This window comes from Geotrypetes seraphini, chromosome 2, assembly GCF_902459505.1.
Source record: "Geotrypetes seraphini chromosome 2, aGeoSer1.1, whole genome shotgun sequence".
Lineage (NCBI taxonomy): Eukaryota > Metazoa > Chordata > Amphibia > Gymnophiona > Dermophiidae > Geotrypetes > Geotrypetes seraphini.
Window position 1 is genome coordinate 449,013,836 of NC_047085.1, and position 12,505 is coordinate 449,026,340.

At 40.9% G+C, this 12,505-nt stretch overlaps 1 protein-coding gene across 7 annotated transcripts in view; it reads left to right on the forward strand.

Moving 5' to 3' along the window:
• Positions 1–12,505, forward strand: part of CCDC7 (coiled-coil domain containing 7) — a 730,660-nt gene that overhangs the window by 173,811 nt on the left and 544,344 nt on the right. For all 7 annotated transcript variants that reach the window (XR_004538163.1, XM_033931492.1, XM_033931495.1 and 4 more), the window contains 2 exons: positions 6,349–6,424; positions 11,200–11,230. Coding sequence is in view for 6 of the 7 variants with exons in the window: in XM_033931492.1 (XP_033787383.1) it covers positions 6,349–6,424; positions 11,200–11,230 (107 nt within the window). In the remaining variant the exon portion in view is untranslated. The remainder of the gene's footprint in view (positions 1–6,348; positions 6,425–11,199; positions 11,231–12,505) is intronic.

Genomic DNA, 12,505 nt, shown 5'->3' on the forward strand with positions numbered 1-12,505 from the left:
CTCCTCCTTGCCCCCCCCCCCCCCCGAGGCTACCGGCGCTGCTCCATCACTCCCTCCCCCCGCTCTAATCGGCATTGGATTCCCCCCCCTGCGAACGCCCCCCCCCCCCCCCGCAAGAACCGCATCGCACCCCTGTGCTAGAAGTGGCATCCGCCTGCCTTCCCTCCAAAACATGCTGCTTACCCCATCTGCTGCTTGTGCGAGTGAAAGAAAGCTCCCGCCTCTTGCCTGGGCTGGGCCTTGAGCATCTGCGCATGCTCAAGGCCTTTTGGCTCTCGTTCTCTACGAGATTTCGGTAAAGGTTTTCCTTTGTCATAGTGATGAAAATTGACCAGTCAAAGAACATCCAGTCCACATGGCAGTCTAACAGTTGACAGCTGACAAACTGGCTTCCCAAGGAGCCAGTTTTCGGTGCAGGTCACAAACTAGACAATACTATACAAACTAATTATGTGCAATCACCCACATAAACACACATGCAAGCAGTGCACGCTGGGGTGACCTCTAAATATTGTCTATTTAAACTGAAATTTGACACATGAGTAAGAGATACTAAGTGGACAAAAACAAGCCTTGTGGAAATAAGATTTGACAAGGTTGATTTTTATGCACACTACCATGGACCACCCTACTAACCAGGTATATACACACTTAAAAGTAAGATACATGCACACATACCAGCCATGGAGCTGATGTAAATGCCAATGCCTAAATATAGGAGATAAATGTATATCTTATAGCATTCTGTAAGTTATGTGTGCAAGTGGGAGCTCCATCCCATGTTCTGTGTACACTTCTTTTGCAAATACGCACTATGTAATTAGATTGGTATTTGCAGAATAGTGATTAATTGAAATTTTGGAATAGTAGTTGGTACCTCCAGGCAATACCTCAACAACAACTATCGGCATTTCTCAATCTTAATGGTGGCTTGACCATATAATTTTTGGAATAAATATGATTTAAGGAATTTTTAAAATTTCTCTTGCAAGTATTTCAATGAAAGAGATAGAAGGAGCTGGTCCCACAGTGCAGGATCTGTTAACATTAAACATTGAATTGAGATAGGTTTCTGAAAAGACCTTGGAAAACAAATGGATTGTTAGAAAGTTATGTTGAGATGAGGAGAATGTAAGTGAATTGGAATTCAAAATTAGTTAACACAATAAAAAAACACAGAAATCCAGTATTTTGCTTGTTATGAATTAGAGAAAGTATTTTAAAATTAAAATGTGATTTGATGGGTAACCAATGTTCGATCTTCAGTAGTGGGGTGACAGGAATTATCTGATTGTACTCCTAAAATTTGACATTTAGTGAATTTTTTTATCCCAGTTATCGATTTCATGGCTACATTCTTTATTACTGTATTTCCCCATGTATAGGCCGCCCCTGTATAGGCCTCAGGAAATGCCAATGTAGGTTTTAAAATTCTTAGTTAAGTCGCCCCATGTTACTAGCTGTGACTTATCTAAGAGTTTTAAAACCTACATCAGCCAATACAATGGGGCGGCCAATACATCATCCCCCCCTTAAGTACCTCCTCGATGGCCGCACCTGCCTCATCCAAACACGCTGCCTCCTCCAAACACGCTGTGCAGGGCAGGAGCGATGTTTGCAATCTCAAGCTTCAACCCACACCCTTCCTGATTGGCTGTTGTCGGTTCTCGCTACAGCAGCCAATTAGGAAGGGCGCGGGGCGAGGCTTGAGATCGCAAATATCGCTCTTGCCCTGCACAGTGTGTTTGGAGGAGACAGCCAGAGGGTTTGGAGGAGGTAGGCGCAGCCATCCAAGAGGTATTTAATGGCGAGGGAGGTATTTAAGGGAGGGGGGAATGATGTATTGCTCCATGTATAGACTGCCCCATTTAAGCAAGCTGCGCCCACTAGGCCGGTTTGCAAAATAGATGCATAGGCCACAGCCTGTGCATGGGGAAATACAGTAGTTGGGTATGTAAATGTTAATTTCTGTTCTATACTATTTCCCCCTAAACGACAAAATCATGTGGTGTTTGCCCTTAACAAACTAGTTTACCACATTGGGAGCAACATAATAATAAAATACAAAACACTTTGTTATTATGTAAACTGAATTCATGCAGCTTGTGTTTACTTTACAAGCTGCATTATTTGTGGAAAAATAAAGCTGGTGTTTTTTTATCTTCTCAGGTAGCATTGGGCCACTAATGTGCAGCTTGGTGCTCCTTGGGGCCATCTTAAATGTGGTATCCTAATTCCAATGCTCATACCCCTCCAATCAACACCCCAACCCCTGAAACAGACTTCCAATCCCTGTGAAGATACCCCATCTCCCTCCCCCCTAAAACAGACCCTCTTCCCCACCTTCCCTTTGAAGAGATCCCTGGACCTATTGTGACTGCTCCTGGTATTTAGTAATGGGGAAAAGGAATGATCCGCAGTCACTCTTCTCCTATAGAAGCCAGCATTAAAATGGCACTGGTAGACCTCTAGCAATATTCTTGAAGTACTACCACTAGATATTAACCTGCCAATTTGGCCACAGCTTGGTAAATATCTCTCTAAATTGGTGGTTTTTTAAAATTTTAGGCATGCAGACCAGTTATCTTAGTATTCTGTGGTGCTTATTTATTTCTTAAATATACAGTTAACATTAACTAGATATGGTGCAACTGAATAGTTACTACAGTGGAACTCGGCTGTTACATGTCTGCCTACCTCATAGAAAAAGCATCAGTAAAAAGTCAAAACGATTTTTCAGTTATTCTGATGAAACCTTAAGAGTAGCAAACCCACTTTTATGATATGAGCAAATCTATGACTCAGTAGATAAAATAAAGAGAGTTCATAGTTTTTATTGGTTTGTAATCAACAAGTACTGATCAAGGCTATATTTCAAACATTTCAGGGTAAAACTGTAGCAAATAGCACAAAAAAACTTAACAAATATACATATAGACTCACATCGTCAGGGCAGGATTAATTCTTCGAGGGCCCCTAGGCACACAAGTACACTGGGCCCCTCTGGCCCTGTCCCACCCCTAACCTGCCCCTGCTTCACCCATGTCCCGCCCCAGCCTTGTCCATGTCCCGCCCCGCCTTGTCTATGTCCCGCCCCCATTTATCTGTTTTCTTATTTACTTCTTTATTTCCACTTGTATTTCTTTTTTTTTACAATTCAAAACAAACAAAGATTAGCATACTAGTGCAGAGTTTTTCTTCTGTGCAACCCCCCAAACAAGTTTGAACAAATCCCCCTTCCTTCCCTTCCCACCTACTTACCCGGGACTTTAACTCTGAACCCTTTCCATGCATATATAAAAGTGTTCAAATATTTGTAAAGCAGTAATACTATCAGAAATATAAGTCTATATTAATAACCAAGTTTACAACGCCTCTCAACTGCCTCACTCTACATCAACCAACTGTAACCCATATATATGTATAAACAACCAAATCTGTAACTCCTCTAGTACGTTCCACTCCATGTATGTTAACTTGCAACAAAACAACAAGGCAAGCAGTCCACCAAAGAATCCAACATGAAACAAAAGAAGATTGGCAGAAAATAAGGAGATTCAAATCAGGTTAATTTAAGGTGCTCCCAAGAACCATGCCTGATGCATTTCGCCAAACAAGGCTAGTCAACGCTAACGAAAAGCCATGTCTTTCATACAAACAGGACACAGAAAACACCTTCACCTAGTATGGAATATGTAATCACAAACTAACCTCTCCTCTTTCTGTTTCTACTTATGAATACAAGTTTTTCATTCGAATCACACAGCTACTGTTTCTTTGGCATTTGAAGTTTTCCATTTCTCCTCTGGGTTCCTTGAAACATGCCCTCGAAACATGGCCCATGTCGGGACCTGTTAACACATCTTAAAGCTAAGTGAAGTGGTTTTTCCTCTTATTGCCATTGAGAACAAACATAGTATGTAAAGAGCACATTGCCTTCAGTTCATCGTTTTTGCACTAAAGTCATACACAGTGATAGGACAGTGGGTTGGACTATAGGAGCCACGGCTCTTGGTCAGATTACACAATTTTGAGTGTATGTGAAGATTGCACTATTGTATTTCCTAATATTTATATTTAAGCCTTATCTTTTGACTTATATATTGAGAAGTCTTGGTTCCAGCAATACTTTTGTTAATGATTTTGACCTCTCAGCTTTGTATATTTTGAGAGCATTTACCTCACTATTAGTTATCTTTAAAGATCATATTAAAGCCACAGAATTGCAGGATCTGAAGGACAAGGAAGAGGCATTGTGGATCAATTGCTATTGTTATGTATTTTTATTCTGTATGTTTATTGTGAACCGTATTGGTTTAAAGCAGAATATAAATGTTTTAAATAAATAAAATAAATACAGGTTTCCTTCACAGACAGAAGAAATGAACAGAGATGTAATAGTAGACATTCAGAATATATCTAAAAAAGAGGAAATTTTGTAATAGGTGATTTTAACATGCTGGTTTTTGATTGGGGTATCCCTATTGTGGAGTCTTCTAGAAGTAGGGAGATCCTGGATTCTCTACAAGGAGAACTGTTCCAGCAGTTGATAATGGAATCCACACAGGATGGAGTCATATTGGACTTAGTGCTTACAACGGGGAAAGTGTTACTGATGTTACAATAGGTGATCATCTGGCATCCAGTGATCACTGTATGGTACAGTTTAATATTGAGATGGGTATAGAGAGGGCTCATTCAAAAGTAAAGGTTCTAGACTTTTAAAAAATGAACTTTGTTCAGATAGGGGATTATATCAAGGAATTGTTATCTGGATGGGAACATCTGGAAGGAGTAGAAATGCAAAGGGGAAAACTGAAAGGGGTTATTGTAAGGGCAACAGAACATTTTTGAGGCAATTAAGTAAAAGTAAGAGGAAAAGAAGGCCGCATTGATTCTCAAAAATAGTAGCTGAGAAGATAAGGATTAAGAAGTTAGTTTTCATAAACTACAAAAGATCGTTTGGGGGGGGCATTTGTGGGGGGGGTTTCATCGTGGCCAGGAGGGCCTGGGATCCCTCCTGCCGTATCTTAGTGGGGGTGGGGGGTAGGAAGGTCGCTGGGGCAGGAGGGCTTGGGCTCCCTACGTGTCAAGGGGGTTCTTCGGACAGGAGGGCTTGGGCTCCCTCCTGCCCATAATGGATCGGGCAGTGGGGGTTGCGTCGGGGCAAGAGGGGTTGGGCTCCTTCCTGCTCGATCCAATTGGGGGGGGGGCTGGATCGTGGCAGGACAGATTGGGCATCTCTCCTGCAGCGATGGTGATCGCACCCCTCCCCCACGAACTGCAGCACTTCAGGGTGAGGATAGCAGCAGGAGAGATGGCTCATCTCCCCTGCCGCGATGCTCGCCCCGAAATGCCACGGTTCGGGGGAGGGTGGACGATCATCATCGCGGCACAGGAAATGAGCCATCTCTCCTGCCGTGATCGTTGTTGCGGGTGGGGGGAGGGGAGAGGTGGATTCTGTAACTGGTGTTCTTTTTGACAGACACCGGTTACAGAATCCAGCTTTTAGGCCGTGACCTTAAGTTAATTTTTCTTATTTCTGATTTGAAGTTTAGTTCTTTTCCTGATCCTCATTTGTTGTGGACTAAATAGGAGTTAGTTAATTGTTTCCTTTATATGTTATATTGTAAGTAATTTCTAGATCTGTAGCAAGTAGCAAAAAGCAATGCTTGTATGTAAAATTGAAAATCTTATTAAAAAAAATAAAAATGCACACCACTTCAATAGCTCGCAGGCTTGCAGGTGTATATATTTTGATACAGTGGTAGGTATTTTTCTGTTTCTGGAAGGGCCCGAATGATTAGAAAAAAAGTTGAAGTGAGATCCTGGATCCTTTAGGTTACAGTCCACTGTACTAATCAGTAGGCTGTTCCTCTGACCTGCTTGCTGATTTGGTTTTCCTTTCCAGTTTCATTTTCAGGGGAGAGGGAAGGGGGACATGTCTTAATCCCCCCAGTGGTCAGGGCTCAATTAAAGCAACTTTTTGTAACTTGGATGTGATCGAAACAGGTCTAGATAAAAATGTCCTTTTTTATAGACATGGATGCTTCTTCTTATTTGAAAATCCTTGTTGGACATCCTACTTTTGGGCACTTCCTATTCCCATGCAAAACACACTCACAACATACCCCCTTATTATTTGGATGAACTGCAGTGTGAAATGTCCAAATTCTGGCTTTCCTAAAACAGGATTTGGGTATTTTTAGCAGATGCATGTTTTTTTGGGCATTTTGAAACGCCCAACTGATTTGAAAATCATCACCACAGTGTGTTATGCTGGAAAAAAATCTGGCTGAAGTGAAGACTGTGCTCCCTAAGACATATTTGCTTCCTTTTTCCATACAGAATCAGCTGAAATAAAACAGAAGTTGATGCAAGAACTATCAAAATTATTTCAGAAACAATCAACTAAATTGCAAAAGTAAGAGCAGAGATGTTTTATTCCACTTTGTCCCTACAGCTATATATTTTTTTTCAAATTTAGGTAGTTTTTTTTCTTTTACTAGAAAGACTGTCTTCTTGGTTGTAATTTCTAGCATCTTTCTAAAATTGATAGAATGTCACATTTTTCCTATTTCATTGATTTGTAATTTCAAAAGTGATACTGAATTGATCATGAAGACACAAACATGGAGGAGAGTAAATTTTTTATTAGTGAAAAAAATACATTTTCTAAGAAAGGAACGAAGAACGGGAGGGAGAATCCTTTCTACTTGCTTTTGGGATCTACCCTTTACTCAGATATTCACATTCCTGTGCTAACACCCAGCACTCAGAGAAACATGTAAACCTTAAGAAAATAAGATATGCCATATTAAGTCAGAACAAAAATTAATCAAGCCCAGCATCCTTTCAAATACCCCAGCATGATTCCATGGAATAGATTAATTTTATATTGCTTGTACCCATAGATGAGCAGTGGTTCCCAAACTATATATGTTTAATAATGGTTTATTGACAATTTCTCCAGGAACTAATCTTTTTAGATCCTAGTATGTTAAATGCCTTGATCACTTCTGATTACAAATTCCACATCTTAATCTGGATTGAGTGAAAATATAGAGGGGCATAATCAAAAAAAGTAAGTCCCTTTTTGACCTAAGGCACTATGCGCCCAAAGTAGGCAGCAGGGAAATGTCCATTTTCAAAAAAAGCATCCAAAATTTTTTTTTTTTGTTTTTTTTTTTCCGAGAATGGCCTACCTGTACATTCAGTTGTTTAATCGCCCAGACCACCACTACGTCTATCTTTAAGCTCTATTCCTGAGCAAAAATTTGCCCAAGTCCCAAATGCCCAAAACAAGACTGCCAAATTATTCTTGGCAAACAGAAGGTCACCTAAATAAGCTAATCTTAAGGTCTACAGTTTATAAAAAAACAGATTGTATTACAGTTTAGATATTTTCAGCCTTAGAGAATGGAGGAAAGAATTTCAAGCGGAAAGTAATGTTTTGTCAGTTATCCTTATAAATAATATTTCTAGTGCAATAGGTGTGTCATTCTGGACTAGCGGGTTATATCCCAGTGCTTGCAACCCATGCAGAAGGAATCCATTCCAGTTTTTGAATCCCTCCTACTTCTCAGAGGGCTCTGCTGCCACCTATAGTTGTGCATTGTTTTTTTTGCAAGTGAGCTAGAAGGAGTGTTTCTGATCTGCTCTGCATATTTCGTTATTTTTATTCAGTATTTTTGTGTATTTTTTTCATCTTTCGGTGCTAAGAACTTCCCTAGTCAAGGGTCCAGCTCTTCCTGCATGGAGGAGAAGCAGAATGAGGTCTGCAGCTGACAGACCAATCCCTTGTGGTACCTGTTAGCCAGCCTACAGAAGCCTTTTTGGAGCTTGAGGCTGTTCCCTGATAGCATTGCTCACCTACTTCTTGCAGGGGTTTGAGCGCAGGCTGTTAGGCATCTGTAGGGGGCTCAGTGGGGTCTCACAGGGTACACCTCCCCCCCTTTTTTGTGTGTCTACGGGTCCGCAGAGTTTGGAGGCTCAGTCAGACACTAGTCAGGTTGGCAGCCCGAAGATTCAGCATTGGAAGAACGTTCTGTTTGAGGCAATGATATCTCCTCCCAGATTCAGCTACTTTTGGAACTGAATCAGGCTATAACATATTGGCAGCACAGGTAACATTGAGTAAGGTTGTTACAGCCTATGAAGAAAATTGAGGGGTGTCTGCAAATGTTTATGAAGGTTTCTATCTATTCCCTGATGTTCCTCCACCTCAAAAATTCTAAAATCATGGGATTTTTTCTTCTTCATTTTATTATACTGTTTTTTTGAGGTGTATTTTGGTATCAAAATGCTGCCATGGTGACAATCTTGGATTTCCCAATTTTTTTTCAAAGTTCTCCAGAAGTTTCAGATCACCTTGTTTTGCCTCAAAACTGGCAGGGATGGAGTCCTCAGGCTCTTTTGACCCTAATTCATGCCAGTTTTGTTCTGGATGGTTGCCCAAAGAGCACCCTTGTGCAATGTGCTGTGCAGTTTGTGAAGGGGTGTGGGAGCGGCCAGCTTAGCCTCCCCTTTGCTCTCTAGGGTTGAGAAGCCCATTGATTGGGGCTATTTTTCTTTCAGGGCCCCAGAAAGGCAGGCGTCCTAAGTGCATTGGCTCATAGGCTGTGGAGCCCAAGAGACATAAGCTGGAGTCTTCTACACAAGACTTAATGCTGCTTAGTATGGCATTTTATTTGGAATTTGTTAATTTGATGTGGAGAGCCTTTCAAGATGTCAACCTTCCAAGGGGAAGTCTGGCAGTGCATCTGACAGCGCACAAGGGGGCAGGGTCTCCCAAGGTGCATCTACCTTGCTGGCTGCAGCTGGCCAGACTCTAGGGGACCTTTCTGAGGGAGATTCAGATGATGATGGGTCTCTTACTATGCCATTGTTTTCTGAGGATGTGCCCTCCCTGCCATGGGATGTAGGATCACATTATACCCCATGGTGGCCCTCATTCTAGGGGATGATCCCACAGTTATCTGGCTATTCAGACCCTTGACTCTGTTGGATCTGACTACTGATTTGCTTCAGGAGTTAAACTTAGACTCCCAGCAGGTCCCTTCTGCTTCCTTCTCTATTATGAGTGCCCAGTGTTCTATGTTTCCCTGGCATCCTGATATTAATGTATTGGTCATGGAGCATTGGGATGCTCCTCAAGGGTCCCTTAAAGTTGCCAGGACTATGGCTCGGCTGTATCCGATGTAACCAGAGTGTCATCAACTGTTTGCTCTGCTCAAGGTGGATTCCTTGGTTGTGTAGTTTACAAAACGCACATCCCTCCAAGCGAGGGAGGCATGGTGTTAAAGAATATGTAGGATCACAGAGTGAATGTGGTTCTCAAAAGACAGTTCAAGGCTTTGGCATTAGGAATCAAAGTGGCTTTAGGAGCTCTCCTGTGTGGACTGCTGGGGAAAAGTACCATTTTTGTTTTAACTCTGCTTTTGCAGTAGGGGTAAATTGACTCCATTAGCCTCCATATCTGGCACTCCCTATCTTAAATCATTCTCTGCCCAGGCCTTCAGCAGTGGTAGTAATTTGTCTGCCTGAGCCTGGAGCCTGCTCTCGGTTATGCTCCACCCCCTTCTGATATAACTTCCTGCTAGGGTGGAGGGCAGCAGAACAACAGAGAGCAGACTCTGTCCTCAGGCAGATGGCCTGCTTGAATTGTTGCCATTGCCAGAGACCCAGACAGAGAGTGTTTTAAGGTAGGGAGCACTAGACTTGGGGAGATGTAATGAGTTATTGGACCCAGAAAAGGAGGTGGAGGGGATGGGATGAGAGAGAGCTATATTGGACAATGGATGGGATGGAGAGAAGGAAGCCAGCCAGATGGAGGGAGAGATGTTAGACCTGTGGGGCAGAGGAGGGGTTTAAAGGAGAGATGCAATGAAATATTGGACTTAGAGGAGGGGAGAGAGAGAGCTATTCTGGATAGAGGGAGGGAAGGAAGCAAGATGGAGGGATGTTGGACCTGGAGTGAAAGAACTGTTCTGGGTTATAGTTAGGAAGGAAAGAAGCTAAATGGAGGGATGTACCTGAGACAGAGGCAACTGAGAAAGATTGTCAGTGGGAGGGAAGGAAGCTAAATGAAAAGAGATATTGAACCAAGAGGAGAGGAAGGGAGAGAGATAAAATAAGGATTACCTTGTAAAGAGGGGAAAAAAGAGAGAGGCAGAAAAGGGGCACTGGGAACAAAAATAAATGGAAAAACAATGCTCAGACAAAAAAAAAAAAAAAAAGATTATTTTCATTGGTATTTATTGATTGGTACATGTCCATAGTAATTTGCGGACCCTGAGTTTCAGACAGCCAAAATTTTTGGACCTCCACTCTAAACATTTGAGTAGCCCTGTGGTAGAGGTTTTAAAAAAACCAAGAATGGGATGGAATAGATAATGTAGGAATCATTATTTACTCTTTAAAATAGTGCTAATTTTAGGGTACATTTCATGATTTTAACAAATAGCAGGTTTAAGTTAAATTGGAGAACGTATTTTTTTTCACTAAGTAAATGATTAAGTTGTGGAATTTGTTGCCATAGGATATTATCAAAACATCTAGTATAGCTGTGTGTAAAAGAGATTTGGAAAAGTTCCTAGATAAAAATTTAATTAGTCTTAAAAAGGCTCTACTTGCCCATGGGAATGAGCAGCAAGGAATAGATCTTCTCTTTGGTATCTGCCAGGTACTACCCCACATTAACTTACTCTCCAAAAAATTACAAGTAGAATATACTGCTTCAATGTTATAACCTAAATAAGAAGTTAAATACATTATTTATGGAAGGAAAAGCCTCAGAACCATATTGAATCACCACATTTTCTTTCCTCAGTGTGCAATGGCAATTACCTCATTGACAAAAACCTTCCAAATAAGTGTTTGTGCAAAACCCAGTGAAGGCTCTAAATAGATCAAAATTTAATCATATAATAATTTTTTGTTATATTATAACTCACAATCATTTAAAATCTCTTCCACTGAGAAATAACCATCATCTCTCTTCAAAATATTTTTGATGTCTACCAGGTATTACTCTGTGACTCAGATTAGCCATTATGGGTGACAGGATTCTTGGCTTAATTGGCTTTTGATCTGACACTGCATAGCATATCTTAAATTACCTTCTCTGTTAGAAACTACTGATGTAAATCTAATTCTGTCTCTGAAAATTCTAAAATTTATGTTTAAAATGTTTTTCAGGCTTGAAAAAGATCATGGTGATGTACAGACTGTAAGTTTTTAGTAGTTCTCCATGAATATATGTGTTCCACATGGAATTTATGTATATGTTTTAATGTGCATGTTAGAACAAGATTAATATTCTGTGCAAAAAATTTCAGTGAGAATACATTAAACTTTCCTTCACTTTTTCAATGATCACTAGCTGCCAGAAAATCCCATGTGCTAACTGGCTTGGCAAAAAGCTAATGGGGTTCATAAGCCTAGTTTCCTGTCCTATTGTCTCCCTCCCCCCACAGCAGGCATATATTCTCACAACCCATCCTCCTTTCCCGGTTGGCTTCTTAGCTTGCTTACACAACTTAGGAACCGCAAGCCTACATTGGGTGGGAAGGCACGTGTGCATGCACAGTGCGGGCAGTCGCAAAGTTTCTAAAAACTTAGTGGCAATACATTTTTAATACTGTCCGTACCAGGGCTCCGTGGATGATGTCACCCACAAGTGAGAATATCTGCCTGCTGTCCCTGAATAACACTCGTTACGGTAATTAACTGTGCTGTCTTTCATTACAGTAGTCTAATTGATTAATAACACCATGTAACAAAATTTTATTTTTGTTTGTTCCTGAGTAATAAGTGTTCTTAATTGCCTTTTTCAACAAAAGTATAGAATATGGCTATCATTCCCCTCAAACTTTGCTTTTGTGACCAAGACATTAATATTTTGACATTTGCCTTTTTTATAGAGCATTCCAGATTGATTCCAAACTGAATAAACTTAGGGGCCCTTTTACAAAGGTGTAAGCATCCATTAGATGCACTTAGCTTTGTATTCGGCCAATTTATCAAGAGGGAAAAAGTACTCCATAGAAGAATCTGCTAACTAAAATGTGTGATGCATGCCTACAAGACATATTTCGGCATGCCTATTGGGGATCACCTCACTTCACATGTGAGCACTATCAAAAAATTCTGGAAGGTAAGACAATTTTGTTTCTCACTGGGATGGCAGAATTTTCTGCTATAAAATTTCTTTGAATGTTTAATTTTTAAAAATATTTAAATATTAAAATTTTCAATGTTATTTGAAAATATATCATATATGAACTATGTTGCAAGAATCTCGTACACATAAGTCATAGGTGAAATAAATTTATTGTTTTAATTACCACAGATTTCATTTTGTTCTACAGCACACACAGCTTTTCTCTTCAGGGCAGCCCCACTGAAACCGGGAGCTGCCCCAACGAAAAAACTGCTTCTCCTGCCGCAGGAAGGTACTTCGGGCCGCGTGGGAGTCCAGCTCCGCCTCCCGAAGCCCCCTGCA